At 44.6% G+C, this 27,336-nt stretch overlaps 1 protein-coding gene across 4 annotated transcripts in view; it reads right to left on the reverse strand.

The window, feature by feature from the left end:
* Positions 1-27,336, reverse strand: part of WSCD2 (WSC domain containing 2) — a 568,420-nt gene that overhangs the window by 250,691 nt on the left and 290,393 nt on the right. For all 4 annotated transcript variants that reach the window (XM_063964350.1, XM_063964352.1, XM_063964351.1 and 1 more), the window contains one exon: positions 11,060-11,174. In XM_063964350.1, the coding sequence (XP_063820420.1) occupies positions 11,060-11,174 (115 nt within the window). The remainder of the gene's footprint in view (positions 1-11,059; positions 11,175-27,336) is intronic.

Below are 27,336 nucleotides of genomic sequence, written 5' to 3' on the forward strand. Positions count from 1 at the left end.
CTGACTATATATGGTGCACTATTGATGTACAGTCACGGTACACAGCTATCCCGCACCAAAAGGGAATTAATAGTGTTTAAAAAACTCTCTTACAAGATCCTGAATTGAATACCCCCCTAGTTGACTTCATATGTGACTGTTTATATTTTGTACTAAAACGGAATTATTTTCTGTTCTTGGATGACTGGTATATCCAGTCATGCGGGACAGCGATGGGGACGATTTGTGCCCCGAGTCTAGCAAATCTTTATATGGGCGAGTGGGAAAATTGGGCGAGTGGGATATTGGGCGAGTGGGATATTCTCAGTAAAACCATCCCTGGATGGTTTTACTGAGAATATCATACTGTTCAAAAGATTTATTGATGATATCCTGATAGTCTGGAAGGGTGATGAAAAGCTATTAGAGACCTTCATAAATACCATTAATATTAATGATTATAATCTTAAATTCACTTACACACAGAATAAAAATAAAATTGAATTCCTTGACCTAGTGCTAGATAGTTCAGAATTCTTGGAGCTAGGAAAAATTAATACCGACACTCATTTTAAAAAGGTGGACTGTAACAGCTACCTTGATTTTGGAAGTTGCCATTTGCCTAATTGGAAAAGAAACATTCTATTCTCGCAATATACCAGGCTAAGAAGAAATTGTGCCAGTGCTGAGAAGTATGATGAACAGGCGTCTATATACACTAAAAGGTTCTTAGAATGTGGATATCCAGTTAATCTTATTGAACAGTCCAAACAACATGCCAGAGGGAGATCAAGACAGGAATTACTTAAGGATAAGACATTTGATAATAGAAAAGTTGGGGAAGGTCAGGAGTTGAAAGAAATAAATTGTCCATTTGTTACAGATTATTATATGGAAGCGGGTGCCATTAAAAATGTTTTAAATAAGAACTGGCACATTCTGCAATTAGACCCAGTGCTGGGTAACCATCTTCCTAAATACCCTGGGGTAGTGTTTAGGAAAGCCAAAAATGTTAAGTCTTTTGTTTCAAGTAGTAGGTTGGAACCAGTTAAAGAGTCCAGGAAAAAACATTTTTTGGATGACCTAAAGGGTTGTTATGCCTGTGGGGGCGGCAAAGTATGTAAACTGGTAGATAAAAATAAAACTACATTCCAAGATAGCAGTAATTCAAAATCCTTCCCTGTTAAAAGCTTCATTAATTGTAATTCTACGTTCATAGTCTATATGCTAACCTGTCCTTGTGGATTTAAATACGTAGGGAAAACTAAAAGGATGCTCAAAACACGCATCCTTGAACATACCAGAAATATTAAAAATAAAGTGAGTAATCATAGTGTCCCACGGCATTTTCAGGAATATCATTGTAGTGACCCAACAAAATTAACATTCAAGGGGATAGAGCATGTGGGGATCAATAAAATGGGGGGAAACAGGGAAAAAGAGCTTGAGAGGCGAGAAACATTCTGGATATTAACGCTTAATACTCTTAAACCAAAAGGGTTAAATGAGGGATTTTAAATAACACCATTCCTCAATTAGCTATAGCAATATATATGGAAGTCCCATGAGTAATTGGTTTTACTAATACAGACAATTCTGGATATAAAAGGACCGCCTTTGAGTATATGTTGATATAAGAATTTATTGATAGATTATGCATGTTTTATGGCTCATGTATTCATATGATGTATCCTATGTATTCATGTATGTTGGTGTATGTTACACTGATCGGTGGCTTGGAAGCAGGTATCATATTAATTATATGGGCGTGTGTGGTATATACAAAAATCCCATCTTTTAGAATGTATAGTATAAATTCTGGGGCATTATAAATATTAATGTTAAAATACATGCCAGTCAACGATGACCGGTATGGATCGTGGCTTCCGATACCGCTATTCAGAGTAATATAATCATTATTGAAATTGTGTACAGCTCCATTTGTTTGACCTATAAAAAAGGATCGAGGCGTCAGGTACTCCAGCCTTCTGACGAAGTCGATGACGAAACGCGTTAAGGCGGAGTTTACTGACGCTTGTATACCCCGGGGCTGGTGATCCTTAAGCCGACAGCAGGTGTGATCCTACCTGTGGCTCTCTGTTATGCACACCAGTGCCTGCAGGAAAGTACTAGTGTCAGAACTGTTATGCACTCCAGTGTCTGCAGGAATGTACTGGTGTTTGAACTGTTATGCAAAACAAATGGACTCACAGACAAACTGGGGAATATGACATAACGTACACAGAAGGTGATAGGGTAACAAAATACACACACAGTGAACAGAGAAGCCCAGAGGCTAAGGAACTGGGTATCTCCCTTGTATTAGAACTGCTCAGATGTAAAAAGCAAGATGTTGTGTTTTAATACGTAGAGAACCCGAAATGCTGTTGCTAAGGGCAACAGCAAAACCCTAAAGGGTTACCAACGGGTGTGGCAGTAAACTCCTTGGTCAGAGATGGAATGATAGACACAAGGAGAGCCTCCACAATCCTGATTCTCACTTGCAGTGCACAGGTTTAAGCTTACTGCCACTAAACTGACCCCTGACACCTAGCACAGTGAGACAGGATTAGACAGGCAAGTGTTAGAATACAGCCGCAAACTTGCTAAGTTCACAGAGTAATAACAGAACCCCAGCAAGCTAAACGACTGACTCCAGTCTTACTGCTAGGTCTGGATTGGCAGAGTGTAATACCAAATCCCCAGGCCTATTTGCAGTAAGCAACAAACAAATACAAAGCTACACAGTACTGGCTAACTTTCATGAACTGACTAACCAACAGAGATTCAGCAGCATCTGCTTACCCTGAAAAGAGGCCTTATAAAGCAGGTGCTGTCCACGCCCCACTCAGACCTCACAGACTGTGAGCACAAAAACCAGCACCGGATCCCCTGCCGTGCACAGAGCCTATAACCACTGCACAGCAAAAGACCCGAACCGGAGTATCAGCTGCGCTCAGGTTACTCCACTAGCACTTGTCTCCCGGTTGCCATGACGACGTGGCAGCACAGGGCAGGAGACCCTAACAGTACCCCCCCTCTGACGAGGGGTCAAAGAACCCCTACCACCGGGTTTATCGGGGAACTGCGAGAAGAAAGAGCGTATCAGTCTGGGGGCATGAAGATCACAACTGCGCACCCACGACCGCTCCTCCGGGCCATACCCCTTCCAGTGCACCAAAAATGACAGCCGACCCCGAACCACCTTGGAGTCAAGAATCCTTTCAACAACAAACTCCCTCTGGCCACGTATCAGAAGAGGGGAAGGTCTTCCACTGGAAGAAGGATTACTAATCGCCCGTTTTAAAAGGGAACAATGAAATGTTTTATTGATACCCAAAGAACGGGGCAGATCTAACTGAAATGCCACCGGATTGATAACCCTGGTGATCTTATAAGGGCCGATGAACCGGGGCCCTAACTTATGAGATGGCTGTCTCAACTTCAAATTCTTGGTAGACAACCAGACGAAGTCTCCTAATTTGAAGCTGCAGGGTCTTTTCCGCTTATCAAAAACCCTTTTGGTCACTAATGACACAGACACAAGGGCTTTCTTCACTTTCCGCCAAATACCTCTAAGGACCGAAACCACAGAGGAACCACCAGGCGTGGAGTCCAGGGGGTCAAAAGAATTGGCCTTAGGATGATGCCCATACACACAAAGGAAGGGAGAGATCCCTGTAGCAGAGTGAGCCGCGTTGTTATAGGCAAACTCCGCCATGGACAGATGAGCAACCCAGTCAGTCTGACACTTGGAGACATAACACCTGAGGAACTGCTCCAAGGACTGGTTCACCCTTTCAGTCTGCCCATTAGACTGCGGATGGTAGCCTGACGACAAGCTGACAGAAATCTGGAGATCGGAACAAAATGCCCTCCAGAATTTGGCCACAAACTGGGATCCGCGGTCAGAGACCACATCAAGTGGCAACCCGTGGAGACGCACAACATGCAGCATAAATAATTCAGACAGGCGTCTGGCTGATGGCAGCCCAACCAGTGGAACGAAGTGCGCCATCTTCGAAAACCTGTCAACGACAACCCAGATGGCTGTCATCCCCGAGGATTTGGGCAAGTCCACCACAAAATCCATTGAAATGTGGGTCCATGGCTTAGATGGGATAGAGAGTGGATGTAATGGGCCAACAGGAACCCCTCTAGGAGTCTTATTTCGGGCACAGATGTCACATGCCCGAACCCACGGATCCACATCCTTAGCCACCGAGGGCCACCACACCGCCCTAGATAGCAACTCCCGAGTTCTGGCAATACCCGGGTGACCTGCCGACTTCTTGGCATGGAATTCCAGGAACACTCGCTGTCTTAACCTAGGAGGCACAAACAAAAGACCTACCGGAAGGTCTGGAGGAGCCTGCTCCTGTGCTCTAAGGACTAATGATAAGAGGTCCTGGGTAATGCCCACTTTAATACATGATGGGGAAACAATGGGCAACGGCTCCTCGGTGGTCTCCTGGATTGGAGCAAAACTCCGCGAGAGCGCATCAGCCTTGATGTTTTTTGACCCAGGGCGATATGTTATCAAAAAATTAAAGCGAGCAAAAAACAAAGCCCATCGTGCCTGCCTGGCATTGAGACGCTTCGCTGACTCTAAATATGCCAGATTCTTATGGTCAGTGAGAATTGAGACCACAAACTTAGCCCCCTCAAGCCAGTGTCTCCACTCCTCGAGTGCATCCTTAATAGCCAACAATTCCCGGTTACCCACGTCATAATTCATCTCGGCAGGCGAAAATTTACGGGAAAAGTAAGCACAGGGATGAAGGCGATTATCAGACACTCCCATCTGAGAAAGCACTGCCCCAATACCCATCTCAGAGGCATCCACCTCCACCACAAAAGGACGCTCTGGATCTGGGTGTCGCAGCACCTTGGCCGAAACAAATGCCCTTTTGAGACGGGCAAAAGCCGCTTTAGCCTCACAAGACCAGTGAGCAACATCCGCCCCTTTCTTAGTGAGTGCCACCAAGGGCGCCACTATAGATGAAAATCCAGCGATAAATCGTCTATAAAAATTCGCAAAGCCCAGGAAACGCTGAAGCGCCTTCAAACTAGTGGGCTGCACCCAATCCAGGACTGCCTGTACCTTGGAACCCTCCATTTGGAAACCTTCTGGGGAGATAATATATCCTAGAAATGCGATTTGCTGAACTTCAAATTCGCACTTCTCCAGCTTCGCCCCAAGCCGGTGGTCTCTGAGTTTCTGGAGGACTAAGCGTACATGCTTCCGATGTTCCTCCAGGGAATGGGAGAAGATTAGGATGTCATCTAAGTATACAACTAAGAATCTATCCAAATATTCCCTGAGCACATCATTCATGAAATCCTGGAAAACTGCCGGGGCATTACAGAGCCCAAAAGGCATCACCAAATATTCATAATGCCCTGAGTGGGTATTAAAGGCAGTCTTCCATTCATCCCCCTCTCTTATTCGGATTAGATTGTACGCATCGCGTAGGTCAATCTTAGAAAAAATGGTGGCAGTACGAAGCTGGTCAAACAAGACCGAAATGAGAGGCAGTGGGTATGAGTTTTTAATCGTGATACGGTTCAATTCCCTGAAGTCGATGCAGGGTCGCAACGAACCGTCCTTTTTACCCACGAAGAAGAACCCCGACCCAACTGGAGACTGTGAAGGTCTGATAAATCCCTTAGCCAAGTTCTCCTGAATGTACTCTGCCATAGCCTGAGTCTCAGGACGTGACAGGGAGTACAACCTGCTCTTGGGAAGCTTAGCATTTGGCAACAAATCAATGGCACAGTCATAGGGGCGATGGGGAGGTAGTACCTCTGCAACTTTTTTGGAGAACACGTCCGCAAAATCTGCATAACACCCTGGCAATCCTGGCAAACTTAGCTGCGAGAGCCTGACTGGAAGGCTCAAGCAACTCCTGAAACAATCAGTACCCCAACTAAGAATCTCCCCAGAGACCCAGTCAAATTGAGGATTGTGGGCCCTTAACCAGGGTAACCCCAACACCAATGGGGCAAAAGTACAGACAGTCACATAAAAGGACAATTTTTCAGAGTGTGTGGCTCCAATAAACAAAGAAATCTGGCTAGTGCAAGAGGTAATTTTACCTTGGGATAATGGTTCCCCGTTTAACCCATAAATCTCAATTTCCGATGCCAAGGGTACTAAGGGAACAGAGTGTTTTAGGGCGAATTGGCGGTCCATAAAAACCCCGTCGGCCCCACTGTCCACAAAGGCCTCAGTCTTGACAGTTTGACTGAGGATCTTCAAGGTCACCGGAATGATAAAAGTCTTCTTGGGAAATTCTGACTTCTGGCCTGACAGGATATTTCCCATCACCCTCAGGCCCTGAAGTTTTCCGGCTTTTCTGGGCATGAAACTACCACATGACCTTTATTCCCACAGTACAAACACAACCCCTGCTGTCTCCTCCGCGTCTTCTCACGCGAGGAGAGGCGGGTAGCCCCAATCTGCATAGGCTCCTCAGAAAATTCCTCAGAGTCTGAGGTTCCCTTGGGAAGGAAGGAAATCTCAGTCTCCCTTTCAAGCCTACGCTCTCTCAGCCGTCTATCCACCCGGATGGATAACTGCATGAGCTGATCCAAGCTATCAGGCAAGGGATATTGTACCAGTTGGTCCTTTATCTGGTTAGAAAGACCTCTTCGGTACTGGTGTCTCAGGGCTGGGTCATTCCACTGGGTATCATGGGCCAACCTCCGAAACTCCGTACAGTAAACCTCAACTGGCCTTCGCCCTTGCTTAAGGATCGAAATCTGAGCCTCGGCTGAGGCCGTCTTGTCAGGGTCATCATACAACATGCCCAGTGCCGTAAAAAAAGCATCAACACTTTTAAGCGACGGACAGTCAGGCTGCAACCCATATGCCCAGACATGTGGGTCTCCTTGTAGCAAGGAAATCACTATGCCCACCCGCTGAATCTCCGACCCAGAAGACTGAGGCCTAAGCCGGAAGTATAGCTTGCAGCTCTCCTTGAAACAAAAGAACTGCGAGCGATCTCCAGAAAAACGATCCGGGAGATTTACTTTCGGCTCCTTAACCCCTGCAGGTGCTGCTGCTGCGGGAGCTCCGCCAGCAGCCTGGGAGGTGTGCATTTTAATGGACAAATCATTAAATTGCCGAGTCAGGACCTGCACCTGATCGACCACCTGTTGCAACGTATTTTGAGGGGTATGCTCCATATTCCCACAAAATTTCAACAGGAGTATTAGGCTGCTGAATATGTTATGCACACCAGTGCCTGCAGGAAAGTACTAGTGTCAGAACTGTTATGCACTCCAGTGTCTGCAGGAATGTACTGGTGTTTGAACTGTTATGCAAAACAAATGGACTCACAGACAAACTGGGGAATATGACATAACGTACACAGAAGGTGATAGGGTAACAAAATACACACACAGTGAACAGAGAAGCCCAGAGGCTAAGGAACTGGGTATCTCCCTTGTATTAGAACTGCTCAGATGTAAAAAGCAAGATGTTGTGTTTTAATACGTAGAGAACCCGAAATGCTGTTGCTAAGGGCAACAGCAAAACCCTAAAGGGTTACCAACGGGTGTGGCAGTAAACTCCTTGGTCAGAGATGGAATGATAGACACAAGGAGAGCCTCCACAATCCTGATTCTCACTTGCAGTGCACAGGTTTAAGCTTACTGCCACTAAACTGACCCCTGACACCTAGCACAGTGAGACAGGATTAGACAGGCAAGTGTTAGAATACAGCCGCAAACTTGCTAAGTTCACAGAGTAATAACAGAACCCCAGCAAGCTAAACGACTGACTCCAGTCTTACTGCTAGGTCTGGATTGGCAGAGTGTAATACCAAATCCCCAGGCCTATTTGCAGTAAGCAACAAACAAATACAAAGCTACACAGTACTGGCTAACTTTCATGAACTGACTAACCAACAGAGATTCAGCAGCATCTGCTTACCCTGAAAAGAGGCCTTATAAAGCAGGTGCTGTCCACGCCCCACTCAGACCTCACAGACTGTGAGCACAAAAACCAGCACCGGATCCCCTGCCGTGCACAGAGCCTATAACCACTGCACAGCAAAAGACCCGAACCGGAGTATCAGCTGCGCTCAGGTTACTCCACTAGCACTTGTCTCCCGGTTGCCATGACGACGTGGCAGCACAGGGCAGGAGACCCTAACACTCTCCAACGGCACCAATACACGGCGGGGTGAGGACTCCACTATAGCCGGGCGGCCTTTGGTTCCAGTAGTGCCGGGGATCTTTGTGTGAAATCATGTGGTAACCTGCCCACACTGGTTGCCAGTCGGTACGAGTTGAATTTTACCGTTCATGTTTTTAAATGTCATTTTATTAAATACATTTATGCACTATGGAGCGCCCCCTTTATATGCTTTCTCTCTCTCTCTCTATATATATATATATATATATATAAAACAAACAGGAGCAACCCGGCACTCCACTCCAAATAATTACAACAGCTGAGGTGCCCTCCCGACAAGTGACACAAAGTCCCAGGTATTAACAGCGGTAATGTGGGCGGCACTCTATGCAGACTTCACAGCTTGATGAAAAAGTTACTTTAATGGGCCAATTAAAGTAACTTTTTCATCAAGCTGTGAAGTCTGCATAGAGTGCCGCCCACATTACCGCTATATATATATATATATATATATATATATAATTATTGATATTGTGATGTAATTAGTGCCACTACCTAAATAGCAAGACTTATCTATACAGTGAAATACATATGTATGTGATATAAATATAATTTAAAACAATTCCTCAATAGGGGGGCTACTAAAAAAGTCCTGAAGTACAGACTCTATTTCATAAGTAAACAAACAAAGTATGCAAAAGGGGGGTAGGACTCAGCACCTTCTGTGTCAGTAATATCCAAACAAGGTATAAAATTCATGCATACTAGACCGAAAGTAAATTCAAGCATCTAGTGTGTTCCTTCCCTTCTATTGGTCCTTCCTCCGTCTCTCTCAGGAACCCGGTGTATAGACCATAACGGAGGTAAAAAAATGACAATAGTGCAATATTGCAGATAACGTGTACAGACGTGCTTATGAAGAATAGCAGTGTTGTCAGGGTTTTTATCCAGACAATAGATAGAGTAACACAACCGGTGTCAGGAGCAAGAAGAAATCAATGTGCCCACAGCCTAAGGTAATAATATAATAATACCCTCAGGACATGTGTTCCTCGCATGTAGTAAGTTCTTTATGAAGTTCTTCACCTCCTTCCTTCAAGGAGAGAAGAACGACCGGGACCTGAGCCAAATGCTATTGAGCCTTGTGCTTGAACAATAATACGAGAAATACAGTATCCAGTGCAGTACTGAAGTCTGATGCTAGGTGGATTGTTCAATTTGAAAAGAGAACCTTCTGTAAGAGACTGTTTCCTGGGCTGCAGCATCAGTTAATGTACCTTAATTTAGGAACACTCAAGAGGGAGATTATGTGGCCCTTGGGATAAGCACATTTGCTGACCTAGGCGACCTAACCCCAATGCAACAAACACAACTGGGTCCCTAGCCAACCACCCAGAAGGAGGTGAAGAACTTCATAAAGAACGCACTACATGCGAGGAACACATGTCCTGAGGGTATTAATATATGGTTACCTTAGGCTGTGGGCATGAATTTTATACCTTGTTTGGATATCACTGACACAGAAGGCGCTGAGTCTTACCCCCCTTTTGCATATATATATATATATATATATATATATATATATATTGGAAAGAGGTCAGCTGTCAGCTTTTTATTTGAAGAGATTCAACATTTTAGCTTAAAATTAGATATGGTGGCAAGGGGAAGAACGGCCTAGCAAAAGCAATAACTTGTTAACATAAGAAAAATTAAACGGACCAACTGCCCACAAATTTGCAATAATTAGGCAATCTGCAGCCATCCCTGCCAAACAACTCGCAAATGGGAAAGGCCATCTGCACAACCCCTTACAGGAACAACAACTCACAAGGGGAAAGGCCATCTGCCCAACTCCTTACAGGAACAACAACTCGCAAGGGGAAAGTACATCTGCCCAACCATGTATAGGAACAACAACTCGTAAGGGGAAAGTACATCTGCCCAACCCCTTACAGGAACAACAACTCACAAGGGGAAAGGCCATCTCCCCAACCCCTTACGTGACCAACATAGCAAGCAGATTAGGCCAACTACCCCCATCACTATTGACTTGAGGCGCTAACCCATCTCCAGAGAAGCAAAGGACCACAGTGGTCCACTCATACAGTGGTGCCCATGAACTAAACTGATATCCACGACTAGCCTACTCCATGGCATGGACTTCACCCCAGGGAGCCACACCAACTGCCAGTGAATCATTTTGGCATGACAGTTGGTGGCAGTTGTTCTGGCTCCCCTATTTCTACTTTGGATTGCACTGCAGCCACAACTTAACACAACTACCCTTAAAATCACAAGGCCCTTCTGACGGTGGCCATAAACAAACACCAAAAGCTGACACAAACAAATGGCAAGCACATAGGGCCGGTGGGTGGTTAACTCAAAATGAAGAGATAGACAAATTCACTTTCACAAACAGTTATGCAACATAAAGCAGTCCTTCATATCCCAATAAATTAACTCTATTGACCCAAACAGAACCCTAATCCCTCCCTAATAACAGCTTTTGGGGGGAATTCAAATGTTTGAAAAGTCGGTTGGGTGTCTGTTTTTTCCTGTCTATTAGGTAGGAAAAAACATACACCCAACTGACTTTTCAAACATTTGAATTCCCCCCTATGTGTTCAATGTGGTGAGGAGTGCACAATCCTGGAGGTTTCTGACACTTCTGTCATATTAAATGCCCTCCGTGAACTTTATTTTACAGTATTTAATGTACTGTACCTATAGTATTAGTGCTTTAATATAAAGAGCTTTTATTATAGAGTTTGAGAAAGTCTTATGAAAAAAAAGTTTAGTATATCTGTACTGTATACACTGAATACATCTTTCAGCTCAAAATGGGATTAAATAAGGATCATGTTTTGACAGGGGGATAGAATTTGTTGATGTGCACAAACTAATAAAGCTCCATTTCTTCAGCAATCACCATCCTACCGTTCAGCACAGTTGTCCTGGCAACGAAACACTGTCATCTTTTTGTAGTCGAAAAAGGACACTCCGTGGAGCGCTCTCTGCCGCGTGTCATCCATGTAGCATCCAATATACTTTGCTGCAAAACAACAATAATGCAACACATTAGAGACAGCCTGGATGAGGAAGTTATGCATTACACTGCTGAAACCCTTGTGTTGAATATTGATCTTAGCTTTAGTTGTAAATTGCTTTATTTAACACTGCTGAAGTGTCTGTATTGTCTCGTTATTCATGCAGCTGTTGGATTGAATTCTCTAAGCAAATCAATGGTATGGTAAAATAATTACTGTGTACTATAAATCCAACGTATGTAAGCTTACATATTAAAATATTTTTTTTTAAAGATTCAGGCCCATATAAGGGTTATATTCTGGCATTCTACTAGTGTGCTCTATTCATGTAATTTGTCTTATATTCATAACCCAATTTAACCAGTGGCAATAAATAATAAGATTTTACTTACCGATAAATCTATTTCTCGTAGTCCGTAGTGGATGCTGGGGACTCCGTCAGGACCATGGGGATATAGCGGCTCCGCAGGAGACAGGGCACAATAATAAAAGCTTTAGGATCAGGTGGTGTGCACTGGCTCCTCCCCCTATGACCCTCCTCCAAGCCTCAGTTAGGATACTGTGCCCGGACGAGCGTGCATAATAAGGAAGGATATTGAATCCCGGGTAAGACTCATACCAGCCACACCAATCACACCGTACAACCTGTGATCTGAACCCAGTTAACAGTATGATAACAACGAAGGAGCCTCTGAAAAGATGGCTCACAACAAGAATAACCCGATTTTTGTAACAATAACTATGTACAAGTATTGCAGACAATCCGCACTTGGGATGGGCGCCCAGCATCCACTACGGACTACGAGAAATAGATTTATCGGTAAGTAAAATCTTATTTTCTCTGACGTCCTAGTGGATGCTGGGGACTCCGTCAAGACCATGGGGATTATACCAAAGCTCCCAAACGGGCGGGAGAGTGCGGATGACCCTGCAGCACCGAATGAGAGAACTCCATGTCCTCCTCAGCCAGGGTATCAAATTTGTAGAATTTAGCAAACGTGTTTTCCCCTGACCAAGTAACTGCTCGGCAAAGTTGTAAAGCCGAGACCCCTCGGGCAGTCGCCCAAGATGAGCCCCCTTCCTTTTGGAATGGGCTTTTACCGATTTTGGCTGTGGCAGGCCTGCCACAGAATGTGTAAACTGAATTGTATTACAAATCCAGCGAGCAATCGTCTGCTTAGAAGCAGGAGCACCCATCTTGTTGGGTGCATAAAGGCTAAACAGCGAGTCAGATTTTCTGACTCCAGCCTTCCTGGAAACATATTTTTCAGGGCCCTGACAACGTCAAGTAACTTGGAGTCCTCCAAGTCCCTAGTACCCGCAGGTACCACAATAGGTTGGTTCATGTGAAAAACAGAAAACACCTTAAGGAGAAATTGAGGACGAGTCCTCAATTCTGCCCTGTCAGAATGAAAAATTAAGTAAGGGCTTTATATATGATAAAGCCGCCAATTCTGACACACGCCTGGCTGAAGCCAGGGCTAATAGCATCGTCACCTTCCATGTGAGATATTTTAAGTCCACAGTGGTGAGTGGTTCAAACCAATGTGACTTTAGGAAACTCAAAACAACATTGAGATCCCAAGGTGCCACTGGGGCACAAAAGGAGGCTGTATATGCAGTACCCCTTTTACAAACATCTGAACGTCAGGCACTAAAGCCAGTTCTTTCTGGAAGAAATTCGACAGGGCCGAAATTTGAACCTTAATGGACCCTAATTTTAGGCCCATAGACAGTCCTGTTTTCAGGAAATGTAGGAAACGACCCAGTTGGAATTCCTCTGTAGGGGCCTTCTTGGCCTCACACCACGCAACATATCTTCGCCAAATGCGGTGAAAATGTTTTGCGGTTACATCCTTCCTGTCTTCGACCAGGGTAGGGATGACTTCATCTGGAATGCCCTTTCAGGATCCGGCGTTCAACCGCCATGCCGTCAAACGCGGCCGCGGTAAGTCTTGGAACAGACAAGGCCCCTGCTGGAGCAGGTCCTTTCTTAAAGGTAGAGGCCACGGGTCTTCCGTGAACATCTCTTGAAGTTTCGGGTACCAAGTCCTTCTTGGCCAATCCGGAACCACGAGTATCATTCTTACTCATCTCCCTCTTATGATTCTCAGTACTTTTTGTATGAGAGGCATAGGAGGGAACACATACTCTGACTGGTACATCCACAGTGTTACCAGAGCGTCCACCGCTATTGCCTGAGGGTCCCTTGACCTGGCGCAATATCTAGTTTTTTGTTCAGGCGGGACGCCATCATGTCCACCTTTGGTTTTTCACAACGGTTTACAATCATGTGGAAGACTTCCCGATGAAGTCCCCACTCTCCCGGGTGGAGGTCATGCCTGCTGAGGAAGTCTGCTTCCCAGTTTTCCACTCCCGGAATGAACACTGCTGAGAGTGTTATCACATGATTTTTCGCCCAGCGAAGAATCCTTGCAGTTTCTGCCATTTCCCTCCTGCTTCTTGTGCCGCCCTGTCTGTTTACGTGGGCGACTGCCGTGATGTTGTCCCACTGGATCAATACCGGCTGACCTTGAAGCAGAGGTCTTGCTAAGCTTAGAGCATTGTAAATTGCCCTTAGCTCCAGTATATTTATGTGGAGAGAAGTCTCCAGACTCGATCACACTCTCTGGAAATTTTTTCCTTGTGTGACTGCTCCCCAGCCACTCAGGCTGGCATCCGTGGTCACCAGGACCCAGTCCTGAATGCCGAATCTGCGGCCCTTTCATAGATGAGCACTCTGCTGCCACCGCAGAAGAAACACCCTTGTCCTTGGAGACAGGGTTATCCGCTGATGCATCTGAAGATGCGATCCGGACCATTTTTCCAGCAGATCCCACGTAAAGGTTCTTGCGTGAAATCTACCGAATGGGATCGCTTTGTAAGAAACCACCATTTTTCACAGGATCCTTGTGCAATGATGCACTGATACTTTTCCTGGTTTTAGGAGGTTCCTGACTAGCTCGGATAACTCCCTGGCTTTCTTCTCCGGGAGAAAACATCCTTTTCTGGACTGTGTCCAGAATCATCCCTAGGAACAGTAGACGTGTCGTCGGAAAAAACTGCGATTTTGGAATATTTAGAATCCACTCGTGCTGTCGTAGAACTACTTAAGATAGTGCTACTCCGACCTCCAACTGTTCTCTGGACCTTGCCCTTATCAGGAAAGCGTCCATATTTCTTTTAAGAAGAATCATCATTTCGGCGATTACCTTTGTAAAGACCCGGGGTGCCGTGGACAATCCAAACGGCAGCGTCTGAACTGATAGTGACAGTTCTGTACCACGAACCTGAGGTACCCTTGGTGAGAAGGGCAAATTTGGACATGTAGGTAAGCGTCCCTGATATCCAGTGACACCATATCGTCCCCTTCTTCCTGGTTCGCTATCACTGCTCTGAGTGACTCCATCTTGATTTGAACGCTTGTATGTAAGTGTTCAAATATTTCAGATCTCACCTAGCCGTCTGGCTTCAGTACCACAATATAGTGTGGAATAATACCCCTTCCCTTGTTGTAGAAGGGGTACTTTGATTATCACCTGCTGGGAATACAGCCTGTGAATTGTTCCCAATACTGCCTCCCTGTCGGAGGGAGACGTTGGTAAAGCAGACTTCAGGAACTTGTGAGGGGGAGACGTCTCGAATTTCCAATGTACACCTGGGATACTACGTGTAGGATCCAGGAGTCCACTTGTGAGTGAGCCCACTGCGTGCTGAAACTCTTGAGATGACCCCCTACCGCACCTGAGTCCGCTTGTACGGCCCCAGCGTCATGCTGCGGACTTGGCAGAAGCTGTGGAGGGCTTCTGTTCCTGGGAATGGGCTGCCTGCTGCAGTCTTCTTCCCTTTCCTCTACCCCTGGGCAGATATGACTGGCCCTTTTGCCCGCCTGCCCTTATGGGGACGAAAGGACTGAGACTGAAAAGACTGTGTCCTTTTCTGCTGAGATGTGACTTGGGGTAACAAAAGGTGGATTTTTCAGCTGTTGCCATGGCCACCAGGTCCGATGGACCGCCCCTTTATACGGCAATACTTCCATGTGCCGTCTGGAATCTGCATCACCTGACCACTGTCGTCTGGCAGATATGGACATCACATTTACTCTTGATGCCAGAATGCAAATATCCCTCTGCGCATCTCGCATATATAGAAATGCATCCTTAAAATGCTCTATAGTCAATAAAATCTTGTCCCTGTCAAGGGTATCAATATTTTCAGTCAGGAAATCCGACCAAGCCCCCTCAGCGCTGCACATCCAGGCTGAGGCGATTGCTGGTCGTAGTATAACACCAGTATATGTGTATATACTTTTAGGATATTTTTTCAGCTTCCTATCAGCTGGCTCCTTGAGGGCTGCCGTATCTGGAGACGGTAACGCCACTTGTTTTTATAAGCGTGTGAGCGCCTTATTCACCCTAAGGTGTGTTTCCCAACTCGCCCTAACTTCTGGCGGGAAAGGGTATACCGCCAATAATTTTCTATCGGAGGAAACCCACGTATCATCACACACTTCATTTAATTTATCTGATTCAGGAAAAACTACAAGTAGTTTATTCACACCCTACATAATACCCTTATTTGTGGTACTTGTAGTATCAGAAATATGTAACACCTCCTTCATTGCCCTTAACATGAAACGTGTGGCCCTAAAGGAAAATACGTTTGTTTCTTCACCGTCGACACTGGAGTCAGTGTCCGTGTCTGTGTCTGTGTCGACCGACTGAGGTAAATGGGCGTTTTTACAAGCCCCTGACGGTGTCTGAGACGCCTGGACAGGTACTAATTTGTTTGCCGGCCGTCTCATGTCGTCAACCGACCTTACAGCGTGTTGACATTATCACGTAATTCCTAAATAAGCCATCCATTCCAGTGTCGACTCCCTAGAGAGTGACATCACCAATACAGGCAATTTGCTCCGCCTCCTCACCAACATCGTCCTCCTACATGTCGACACACACGTACCGACACACAGCACACACACAGGGAATGCTCTGACAGAGGACAGGACCCCACTAGCCCTTTGGGGAGACAGAGGGAGAGTTTGCCAGCACACACCAAAAACGCTATAATTATACAGGGACAACCCCTTATACAAGTGTTTTCCCTTATAGCATTTTTATATATGTAATCATATCGCCAAATAAGTGCCCCCCCTCTCTGTTTTAACCCTGTTTCTGTAGTGCAGTGCAGGGGAGAGCCTGGGAGCCTTCCTCACAGCAGAGCTGAGCAGGAAAATGGCGCCGTGTGCTGAGGAGAATAGGCCCCGCCCCCTTTTCGGCGGGCTCTTCTCCCGGAGTTTGTGAGATCTGGCAGGGGTTAAATACATCCATATAGCCTCAAGGGCCATATGTGATGTATTTTAGCCATAAAAAGGTATTATACATTGCTGCCCAGGGCGCCCCCCCCAGCGCCCTGCACCCTCAGTGACAGTTGGTGACTGTTGGTGAAGTGTGCTGACAACAATGGCGCACAGCTGCAGTGCTGTGCGCTACCTTATGAAGACTGAAAAGTCTTCTGCCGCCTGTTTCTGGACCTCTGGACCTCTTCAACTTCGGCATCTGCAAGGGGGGTCGGCGGCACGGCTCCGGGACGAACCCCAGGGTGAGACCTGTGTTCCGACTCCCTCTGGAGCTAATGGTGTCCAGTAGCCTAAGAAGCAAATCCATCCTGCACGCAGGTGAGTTTTCTTCTCTCCCCTAAGTCCCTCGTAGCAGTGAGCCTGTTGCCAGCAGGACTCACTGAAAATAAAAAACCTAACTTAAACTTTTATTCTAAGCAGCTCAGGAGAGCCACCTAGATTGCACCCTTCTCGTCGGGCACAAAAATCTAACTGAGGCTTGGAGGAGGGTCATAGGGGGAGGAGCCAGTGCACACCACCTGATCCTAAAGCTTTTATTATTGTGCCCTGTCTCCTGCGGAGCCGCTATATCCCCATGGTCCTGACGGAGTCCCCAGCATCCACTAGGACGTCAGAGAAATATAAATATAAATCCAACGTATAGAAGCTTACATATTATAAATTTTTTTTTAAAGATTCAGTCCCATATAAGGGTTATATTTAATTTAACCAGTGGCAATAAATATATAAATAAATAAATATATATATCAGTTTGCCATTATTATACCTCCAAATATGACCCTCTCCAGTAGGGACACAATGCTCTGCTTCTGGACTTTCCTCTTACTATATGATTGCTGTCACCTGTTTTGAGCAGGTTAATGGATAAGAAAGGTGTTTTACCACAGCTGAAGTCAAGCATAAATTAATATGGAAGTCCAGGAGCAGAACATTCTGTTCCTCCTGGTGAGGTCATGTTGGAAGCTATGTATTATTGCAGTGATATGTTTAAATGTGACAAATCTTATAATTTATCTCACAGGTTCTCAAACTCAGTCCTGAGGCCCCCTCACAGTGCATGTTTTCCAGGTCTCCTATCAGAATCGCCAGTGAAATAATTAGCTCCACCTGTGGATCTTTTAAAATGTGTCAGTGAGTAATGAATACACCTGTGCACCTGCTGGGTGACCTGGAAAACGTGAACTGTTTGGGTCCTGAGGACTGAGTATGAGAACCTGCGAGATACATTATAAGATTTGTCACATTCAAACATAGTACTGCAATAATGGCAAACTGATATTTATTTATTCCCACTGGCTAAATTAATTTTTATCTTATTATCAATGATATCCGGATGATAGACAGTGTATAGGTCAACAGTCATAGGATGACACATACTCATACTTGTCTACCTGACCCTCTCCATGAGGGAGAAAATGCTCTGTCCCTGGACTTTCCTGGTAATGTATGATTGCCATCACCTGTGGTGAGGTAGTTAATTGATAAGAAAGGTGTTTCACCACAGGTGATGGCAATCATACATTACCAGGAAAGTCCAGGAATAGAGCATCTTCTCCCTCATGGAGAGGGTCAGGTAGGCAAGTATAGGATGACACCATATGGTCAACATGCATTAGGTTGATTGGTACAAAAGGACAATAGATGAAAGATCAACAGGTTCAAAAGGTCAACATGAGAATGGTCAACACACAAATGGTCAATGCATTTTTTTTATGTTTTCCCAGCACTTTCTTGATTTACTATCCACATGGACTGTGATTGGGAATAGTAACCTGTAGCGAGCATGCAGTAGCAGAGCGAGCAGCCTTTCCCGAAGCATGGCAAGCATATCAAGCCCGCGAGTGTATACGTTTCTACGGATGGTGGTCACATAATACAAAACATACAAGATTTAACCCAAAAAACTAAAATAACTTGTGTTGATCATTTGTGTTTTGACCATTGTCATGTCGACCTTTTGCAACTGTCAACTTTTTATCTGTTGACCTTCTGTACCTGTCAACCTAATGTACCTGTTGATATAATACATGTCGACTATTTGTTATCGAACTATTAACTGTTGACCTAAATACTGTAGCTCTTTAAGACCACACCTATTATCAACAATGCTGTATACATTATATGATTACATTACTAGAAGGATTTTAGACGAAGCCTATAAAAGTCATGCATATAAGTGGTCCATCATTGTGGCTGTCCTCTATTTTTCATGGCCACAGCTTATTAGTGGATGATCAAACTGAACCACCCTAACTACTGTCCAAAAGCGTGCACTGATATTCATTGTTCAGATGTTCCTTGGGTGCAAGTCTGTTTATATCTATATTTGTATCCCTATTAAGTGTGTCTGTATTATCAGGCATAGAGAACACTGGTCGGTCAATAACCACAATTTTGGAAATCGGTCCATTAAATGCTAAATCATAAAATGACCACTAGCACCTGTTTTCAACATACAGTACGTATCACATAGGTCACATGAACTTAGTTCATGTATAGTATAGTACATACCATATAACATAATTTAGAAATTAGGCTGCAACAGGTCTTAAAAATACACTTCTTTCACACTGTTGTGTAGTAAGTGATGAGTAGAAAGTGATTAATAGCAAGTGATGAGTAAGAAATTCCCACCTCAGCAATAGAGGAGAGATCTCAAACTATGTGAAATTGTACAATCTGCTCAATTTAATTGAACGCGAATTGAATAGCACCGGGAAGGAGGTCCCAGTGCTATTCAATTCAGCGCAATGTTTAGTCCGACTAGTGGATTTCTGCTCGCACCCCCCCGGAGGGGGGGGGGGACAGAAATCCAACAAAACTAGTACCGTGATGCAGTTTTGTGCTCTAGCGCGGTGTAATCGTCGGCGGGTGAGCGCAACTGATTCCTATACATAGAATGAAACTACGAGTCCCTTGAATCCCTGTTGCGTTTGTTCCGCCAGTTTCCTGTTTCTTCTGTGTAGCGATACATCATTTCCGGGGGTAACCATGGCAACGTTTGTATATCTCCCACAGTCGTCCGTTCATACTTATTAATTTCTCTTTATATATCGCCCGCCGACGACTGGACTGAGTGAATTTAAAAAGGACAGCGGGACAGGGTTGGACATATGCCTTGTGAACAACACACCTTGAAAAAAACCTGATTTGGCGGGTTGAAACGCGTTGGTGGACGTGTGGGGAGACGGGAGCAGCGAGCCTGACTGATGACAGGCAAGGAAGAAATCTGCACGCATGGTCTGCTGAACCCGGGCAATCTAAGTGACTTATGCGCTTTTAGGACTGGTTGTTAACAGTCCTGCACCCAGCCGGTAATTGCTCATTCTGCAGCCCCCTAAGGATCCCTCACTTATTTGTTATTTCATGCACTTGCACTTTTGTATTTTAATGGGTTAAAGTTGGAATTGTGAATTCTTTTAAATCATTAAACTGTGCTTCACTATATGGATGCTTTCTCTTTATAATTTCCTTACATGCACATGAGGAATATATCCACATATGATACACGTGGAAGAGAAAGAAACGGTGAACGTATACAGTTTATCTTCATTTTATCACACCCTCTAAGCGCTGATTGTCAATTTCTGTCACCTTTTTGTGCTTATTCTGATTCTCACAGTTGAAGTGTCCCTATGATGGTACCTTAAGTGGGTCAACTTGCACAATCGGTGGCTGTCCAAATACTTTTTTGCCCTACTGTATATATATATATATATATTTATATATATATATATATATATATGTGTATATATATATATATATACTGCTCAAAAAAATAAAGGGAACACTAAAATAACACATCCTAAATCTGAATGAATAAAATATTCTTATTAAATACTTTGTTCTTTACACAGTTGAATGTGCTGACAACAAAATCACACAAAAATTATCAATGGAAATCAAATTTATTAACCCATGGAGGTCTGGATTTGGAGTCACACTCAAAATTAAAGTGGAAAAACACACTACAGGCTGAGCCACTGGCGCCCTGTTCTCTTCACAGATGAAAGCAGGTTCTCACTGAGCACATGTGACAGACGTGACAGAGTCTGGAGACGTCAAGGAGAACGTTCTGCTGCCTGCAACATCCTCCAGCAAGACCGGTTTGGCAGTGGGTCAGTAATGGTGTGGGGTATCATTTCTTTAGGGGGGCCCCACAGCCCTCCATGTGCTCGCCAGCGGTAGCCTGACTGCCATTAGGTACCGAGATTAGATCCTCAGACCCCTTGTGAGACCATATGCTGGTGCGGTTGGCCCTGGGTTCCTCCTAATGCAAGACAATGCTAGACTTCATGTGGCTGGAGTGTATCAGCAGTTCCTGCAAGACAAAGGCATTGATGCTATGGACTGGCCCGCCCGTTCCCCAGAATCCAATTGAGCACATCTTGGACATCATGTCTCGCTCCATCCACCAACGCCACGTTGCACCACAGACTGTCCAGGAGTTGGCGGATGCTTTAGTCCAGGTCTGGGAGGAGATCCCTCAGAAGACCATCCGCCACCTCATCAGGAGCATGCCCAGGCGTTGTAGGGAGGTCATACAGGCACATGAAGGCCACACACACTACTGAGCCTCATTTTGACTTGTTTTAAGGACATTACATCAAAGTTGGATCAGCCTGTAGTGTGTTTTTCCACTTTAATTTTGAGTGTGACTCCAAATCCAGACCTCCATGGGTTAATACATTTGATTTCCATTGATCATTTTTGTGTGATTTTGTTGTCAGCACATTCAACTATGTAAAGAACAAAGTATTTAACAATAATATTTCATTAATTCAGATCTAGGATGTGTTATTTTAGTGTTCCCTTTATTTTTTTGAGCAGTGTATATATACACACACACATATATTTATATAATCAGTAGCGCGTCATGTCTCTGGGAGAGAGGAGGAAGAGAGAATGGAGTCGGGACAGAGGATGGGGTGGTGTAGGAGGTGGGAATGAGCAGTGCCAGATTTTACCTATGGGCTTGAGGACTAAAGCCCCCCCAGTAAAATCCACCACCTTAGCTGATGTCAGTGAGCCAGATGCAGTCCGTGAGGTTGCAATGGTTTCACTGTGACTGGCAGTGACTTTCTATTAGAAGTCCTACCTGCCAGTCACAGACACTACAGGCAGTACCTTTGGGAGTGCCAGACCGGGCTGCAATTAGCAGAGAGCCAGCTTATATGAGCTGCAGCTGATGCAGTACCATTGCAACTACATTGTACAGGTACCGGAACCCGCCGGTGCCAGGGACCAGGTGGCAGGAGCTTGGCAGCACGGCCAGCGGCAGCCCCCCTCCTCCACCCAGGTAGGAGCCGCCGCTGGAAATGAGCATCCAAAAATGAAGTTATTAAATTTCAAGATGATTACCAAAGTAGGGTGAGTCAAATATTAATTGTAAATACAGAAAAAGAGAATGGCCAGCCAAACATATTGTTTGCATAAATATGATGGTTGATTTGCAATATTCAGCAACGTTTCAGAATCTTGGCTTGAGAAAGGATCCGAGAGTTTGAAACGTTGCTGGATATTGCCAATAAACAATTGTTTGTATGCAATGGATATGTTCGACTACACTTCGAGCCTGCACATGGGCAGTCTTTTAATTAGTATCCTTCACACTGGACCCAGCACTGCATTGTGGCACAGTCAGTATGACAGCTGTTAGTGCCTGCTGTTGGGGCACTGCGGATCGTTGAGAACTGATCTGTGGCGGGTAAAAGCCCTCTCTAAGAAGGGTGCCTGGGGTGCCCTGTGTGTATAGCATAATGAATGACAATCTTTGCAAAATCAATAAATCCATATCCTAGCTTTACGGATAAGCAGGTGGCCTGGGAAATGCGTAACTGTAAGCAATAAAAACATGTCCAGCTTACTACCACTTTAGATCACATTACATTTCAATCAACCTTTTTTTTCCTAACAAGAAAAACCCAGCTGTTTAAGGTTTATTCATATATTAAGCAAGAACCTGTGTTCCCGACTTTAATATACATATGATCCCTTGTGTGTTTTAAGATTTTTATTACCTTGGTCAAATTGTGCCTAGAAACTGACTTCACTGCAGAACGGCAAAGGGAAGGTGTGAAGAGCAACCCAATGATACCCCTTTCATACCAAAAATGCAGGGTCTTACCCGGGAATACGGTCCCGGGATCATGCAGGGACATTCCCGGGTAAGACACCTTGCATACCGGCATATTGCTGGGTTGCTGACGTCAGCGGTGACGTGGTGGGGGCGGAGCTAGAGATCACATGATCTCCAAGTGCCGCCTGTACTTAGAGAGTGAACGGGAGCCAGGGCGCATTTACCCGGCTCCAGTTCACACTGCACAGTGGGTTCAACCCTTGTCAAGAGCAGGGTTGAAATACTGGGTCACTGGACCTGGTATTTCAACCCCGGTACCCTTTCATACCGCACATGAACACGGGTTATGCACGTTCATGTGCCAAGAACCCGTGTTCAGAGGTGCTGGTGTGAAAGGGATATTAAAAGCAAAGGTACTGTGCAATACCTGCTGTCTTAGACCAAAGTCATAGTGGTGAATTCAAGAGATTGGCTGAGAGAAAAACTGTGCTCCACCTGCAAAGCTATGTATGTGTCAAGGACCCCTCCTCCCACCTCCACCCCACCCCACCCCCATTATCATATTTAAATATTTCATCCAACAAAAATTTAATTTTATGTCTGTGCTTCAGCTCAAAACCCAATTTACACTTTCTTTGAAATGCCCTCATCTGCCAAATCTCTTTAACTGACTACACAAACTGATGGTACCAGTGGCGAGTTTCCCATTAGGCACGTGAGGCACATACCTAGGGGCAGCACTTGTTTGGGGGCAGCACTTGGATGCTTGTGTTGGTACTGTCAGCCCATAACGTACCAGTAACTGTAAAATATATCCTCTGTACTGTACCGTATGCCATCTGGAATGGAGTATAAACGGGAAGGACATGCACATACTGCCTCTGTAAGCTGTCTACTTAGTAAATATGTATACATAATTAAAATAATAAAATGTAATAGTTAGCCAATTTAATAGAATAAGAAATAAGCCACTATCATCAAATGAGGGCTTACAATCAATCAATAATAATAATAATAATAATAACAAAATTAGGCGGCCGTTACTGTTGTGCAAAGGGATGGCCTCACCCCTAAATCCACCCCTGGATGGTACTACCTTGACTTCTATAGCCTCACACTTCCCCTTAAAAACAGGTACTATCTAGCAAAGGACACAACAAAGATTTGTCCTTCAATTCTAAATGACCTTTACTGAAGGCGTTTAAGGCTTTTTTTGTGTTTCCCTCTGAGAGGGATCTAATCGGATTCCTCCCAGTACCCTCCGCGACATGTGCATCATTTGACGCATGTGCAGAAGGATCCCCGCGTCCTAAATTCAGATACCTTCTATCGCAAAGGACAGCTCTTACCGGGAGAGTTGTCCTTTATGATTTTCTAAAAGCATACGGCGTTAATAAACGCTGTTATGCTCGTAATGACTGGCGGAATGCATCGCACACAAAATGCAAAGCGTCATACATCCTGCCCACGGTGTGTAATGTATAAATTATATTATTTTTAACAGTAACATGGCCCCTCATGAATGAACCAAAAAGGGGAGCTAACATCATAAATGCCAGTTCTGGATGCATTCAATCACAGCCATCCCTAGCAAAAAATGCCACCAGGATTCATTTTGTTGACAGAAATTACAATAAATTATAAATAATTAGCTTTTTTATTTCTTAGAATATTAAAATGTTAATATGAACATTGAATTGCTGTCTGTGTGGGTCATAAACTTGGCCAAAGGCACAGGCTGCATTTGTCAGATGTTATAGCAAGAGCGAGACACTCAGCTGCTACGGATCAGGTCCCAGGTGAAGTTTCAGACCTAAGCACAGAATTAATATTCACACCGCACTCTCTTTCCCGATAAACCCATCTGCAATTAAACACCTGTGGGCATGAGTTGTCTTCTATTGCTCCTGAGTTTCTTACACAGAATAGTAAATTTGGTAGCAGCAGGGTGTCACCTTACTGTATGTTGCAAAACAGCAGAAGATTACTGGAATAAAAACCTACATTTTGTACATATATTTAGGACATGAGCTGTACAATGCATCACCTGCTAATCAAACAAATAGGTACTGACCATCAGTTCTCTGAAACAAACTTTTACTTTAAACTTGGTTGCCTTGAGCAATTTTAACCCAGCTTCTAACATCGGTGATCAAAGCGATTCATGAAATTATAAAGGCAAATCTCAAAGACAAGAATGACTCACTTCATGTTTTTTTACTATGGGGAATAAGCAATCTGCACACCTATTAAACACATACTTACATAGGAAGCCTTACATTTTTAATGACAGTGATAGAAGAGGAACAGACAACTCTAACACTTCAATATATCAAGGGCATAAAGCCTGCTCAGTTTCTGCATCACAAATCCTGGTAACATACTGTACTTCATGGCAGAAGTGGGGAAAAAAACAAAAGAGCAGTTCTATATTTCCAGGTAATTAAACCTAGCAGGAGACAAGGTGACATCACAGGCAGAAAGCTGTACTGTGTTTTAAGTGCTCGGATTCTGATATAATTGATCTGGAAGTTGAACAGAATCATGGACCACACAGGCGGCTTGCAGGAAACCCCGAAGGATGTCTGACTGTGTGCTTCATATTTTAAACACTGACGATCAGATTTACTAAAGGTTGATAAGCAATGTTAACTGTAAACATCAGCAACAGACGTTATAATTACAGAAAAAAGGCAATTCACTAAATAATATAAATATATGTTTTATACAGAATCTCAGCATTCAAGAAGTTCAGAATACTGCCAAGATAAAACAGTACCTATTGTGCTAATGTAAAACACAGGTATAGACCCTCATTCAGGTTGGATCGCAAAACGCGATCCAACTGCAAAAATTACAAAGACGATGCAGACATGCAGTAAATGCGAATGCCTCTGCCTGGCAATAAGGCAGAGGCGTTCGCAGGGCGGGAGGGGGGCGGCAACACTCCATTTTCTAGGTGGATACGGAGCATTGCGGGGGTGGAGTTTGGGAAATGTAGGCAGTGGCAGACAAATGGGGTGTGTGGCGTGGGCGGGATTGGGGCAGCTGCGTGGTTACATGCAGCCGCTGCGATCACAAAGATTGTAGCGAGACTCCTGTGGTCACAGTCAGGCTGCACCAGCAGGAGACATAAAAAATTCTGGGATCACGCTGAAAATGCGGTGGGTCCACAATTTCAGCATGGTCTCAGAGGGGTGCCGGCGGATAGCTTACTGGGCTGCCTTGCCCTGCGATGGGCGACTCCCAGCATGCGAACAAAAGAATTGCAAATTCTGCTAATAAGCAGAATTTGCAATCCTTACTGAATCGGGTCCATAATCCACAAAGTGCCTCCCCATGTTCTGTAGCCCACATTTTTAACTGCTCTACACAGAAGATATTGCAGTGTGCAATGTTCAGATAAATCACCCATAATTCACCCCTAAATCATGCATTTTAGTTTGCAGCCCCGTAGGGTTGCATATTCAAATACACAAATCAAGGATATCGAGGACTGTTTTTGTATGCACTGTATACTGTATCTGTCACATTGGGGGTTCTCAGAAATAATTTTTTTTCTGTATTTTTCTCTAAGGGTGCATGCTACGCTTCCTGTGATTAGGCCACACACCCTGAAAAGTACTTGGGCCCAGCCAGGCTCTCTACTGCCCTGCCTTGTGCTACAGATTTGCTGCCTCACATGTCTCTGCTGGCTAGTCTTCTCAGGATGTTCCTGTTTCAATTTTAGTAAACTGTTCCATACCTTCCAATATGACCCTCTGCAGGAGGGACAGAATGCTCTGTTTCTGGACTTCCCTTTTATTTTATAATTGACATCACCTGTGGTGAAACACCTTTCTTATCCATTCACCTGTTCAAAACAGGTGCCGACAATCATAAATTAGGAGAAATGTCCAGGAGCAGAGCATTTTGTCCCTCCTGGAGGTAGTCATGTTGGGAGGTGTGCTGTTCCTATGGTCCAGGCGACATGGGCACTGCCATCTTGCCTGAGGTCAGCTGAAACTATTGCAGCCATTCACAGAGATTTACTTCTCACATGACTCCCTTATCCAATCTTGTTTCAGAATGTCCCATATAAAACCATACCTCCCAACATGACCCTTTCCAGGAGGGACAAAATGCTCTGCTCCTGGACTTTTCTCTCAATTTATGATTGCCATCACCTGTGCTGAAACACCTTTCTTATCCATTAACTAGTTCAACACAGGTGACGGCAATCTTAAATTAAAAGTCCAGAAGCAGAGCATTGTGTCCCTCCTGGAGAGGGTCATGTTGGGAGGTATGTAAAACAATCCAAGGCAGCTGTGCTTTACCAGTTCAAGTGTTTCCTGTATCACAAGCAATGCTCTGTTATTGAGCTTCTTGCTACTTTGTACCAGTTTGTCTATAGTGATCTACAGAGTGCTTCTATTAAATTACTTGTTATTCTCTCCTGTGATCAGCGCTTAACTACTCAGCAACAACATTATTCTCCAAGCTTCCATGCTACAATCAGCACTCATCCATCTCGCCAGTGTGCTGTCTCCTACCTGCAATATACCCAGCACCACCAGCCACAGGTGACAATGGGCCAGATTTACTAAGCCTTGAAAAGGGATAAATTGCATGGTTTTAAAGTACCAACCACCTAGCTCCTGTCAAACCCAGCCTGTAACATGGCAGTTAGGAGCTGATAGGCTGCTACTTTATCACAGTACACTTTATCTCTCTCCATGGCTTAGTAAAT

This window comes from Pseudophryne corroboree, chromosome 1, assembly GCF_028390025.1.
Source record: "Pseudophryne corroboree isolate aPseCor3 chromosome 1, aPseCor3.hap2, whole genome shotgun sequence".
Lineage (NCBI taxonomy): Eukaryota > Metazoa > Chordata > Amphibia > Anura > Myobatrachidae > Pseudophryne > Pseudophryne corroboree.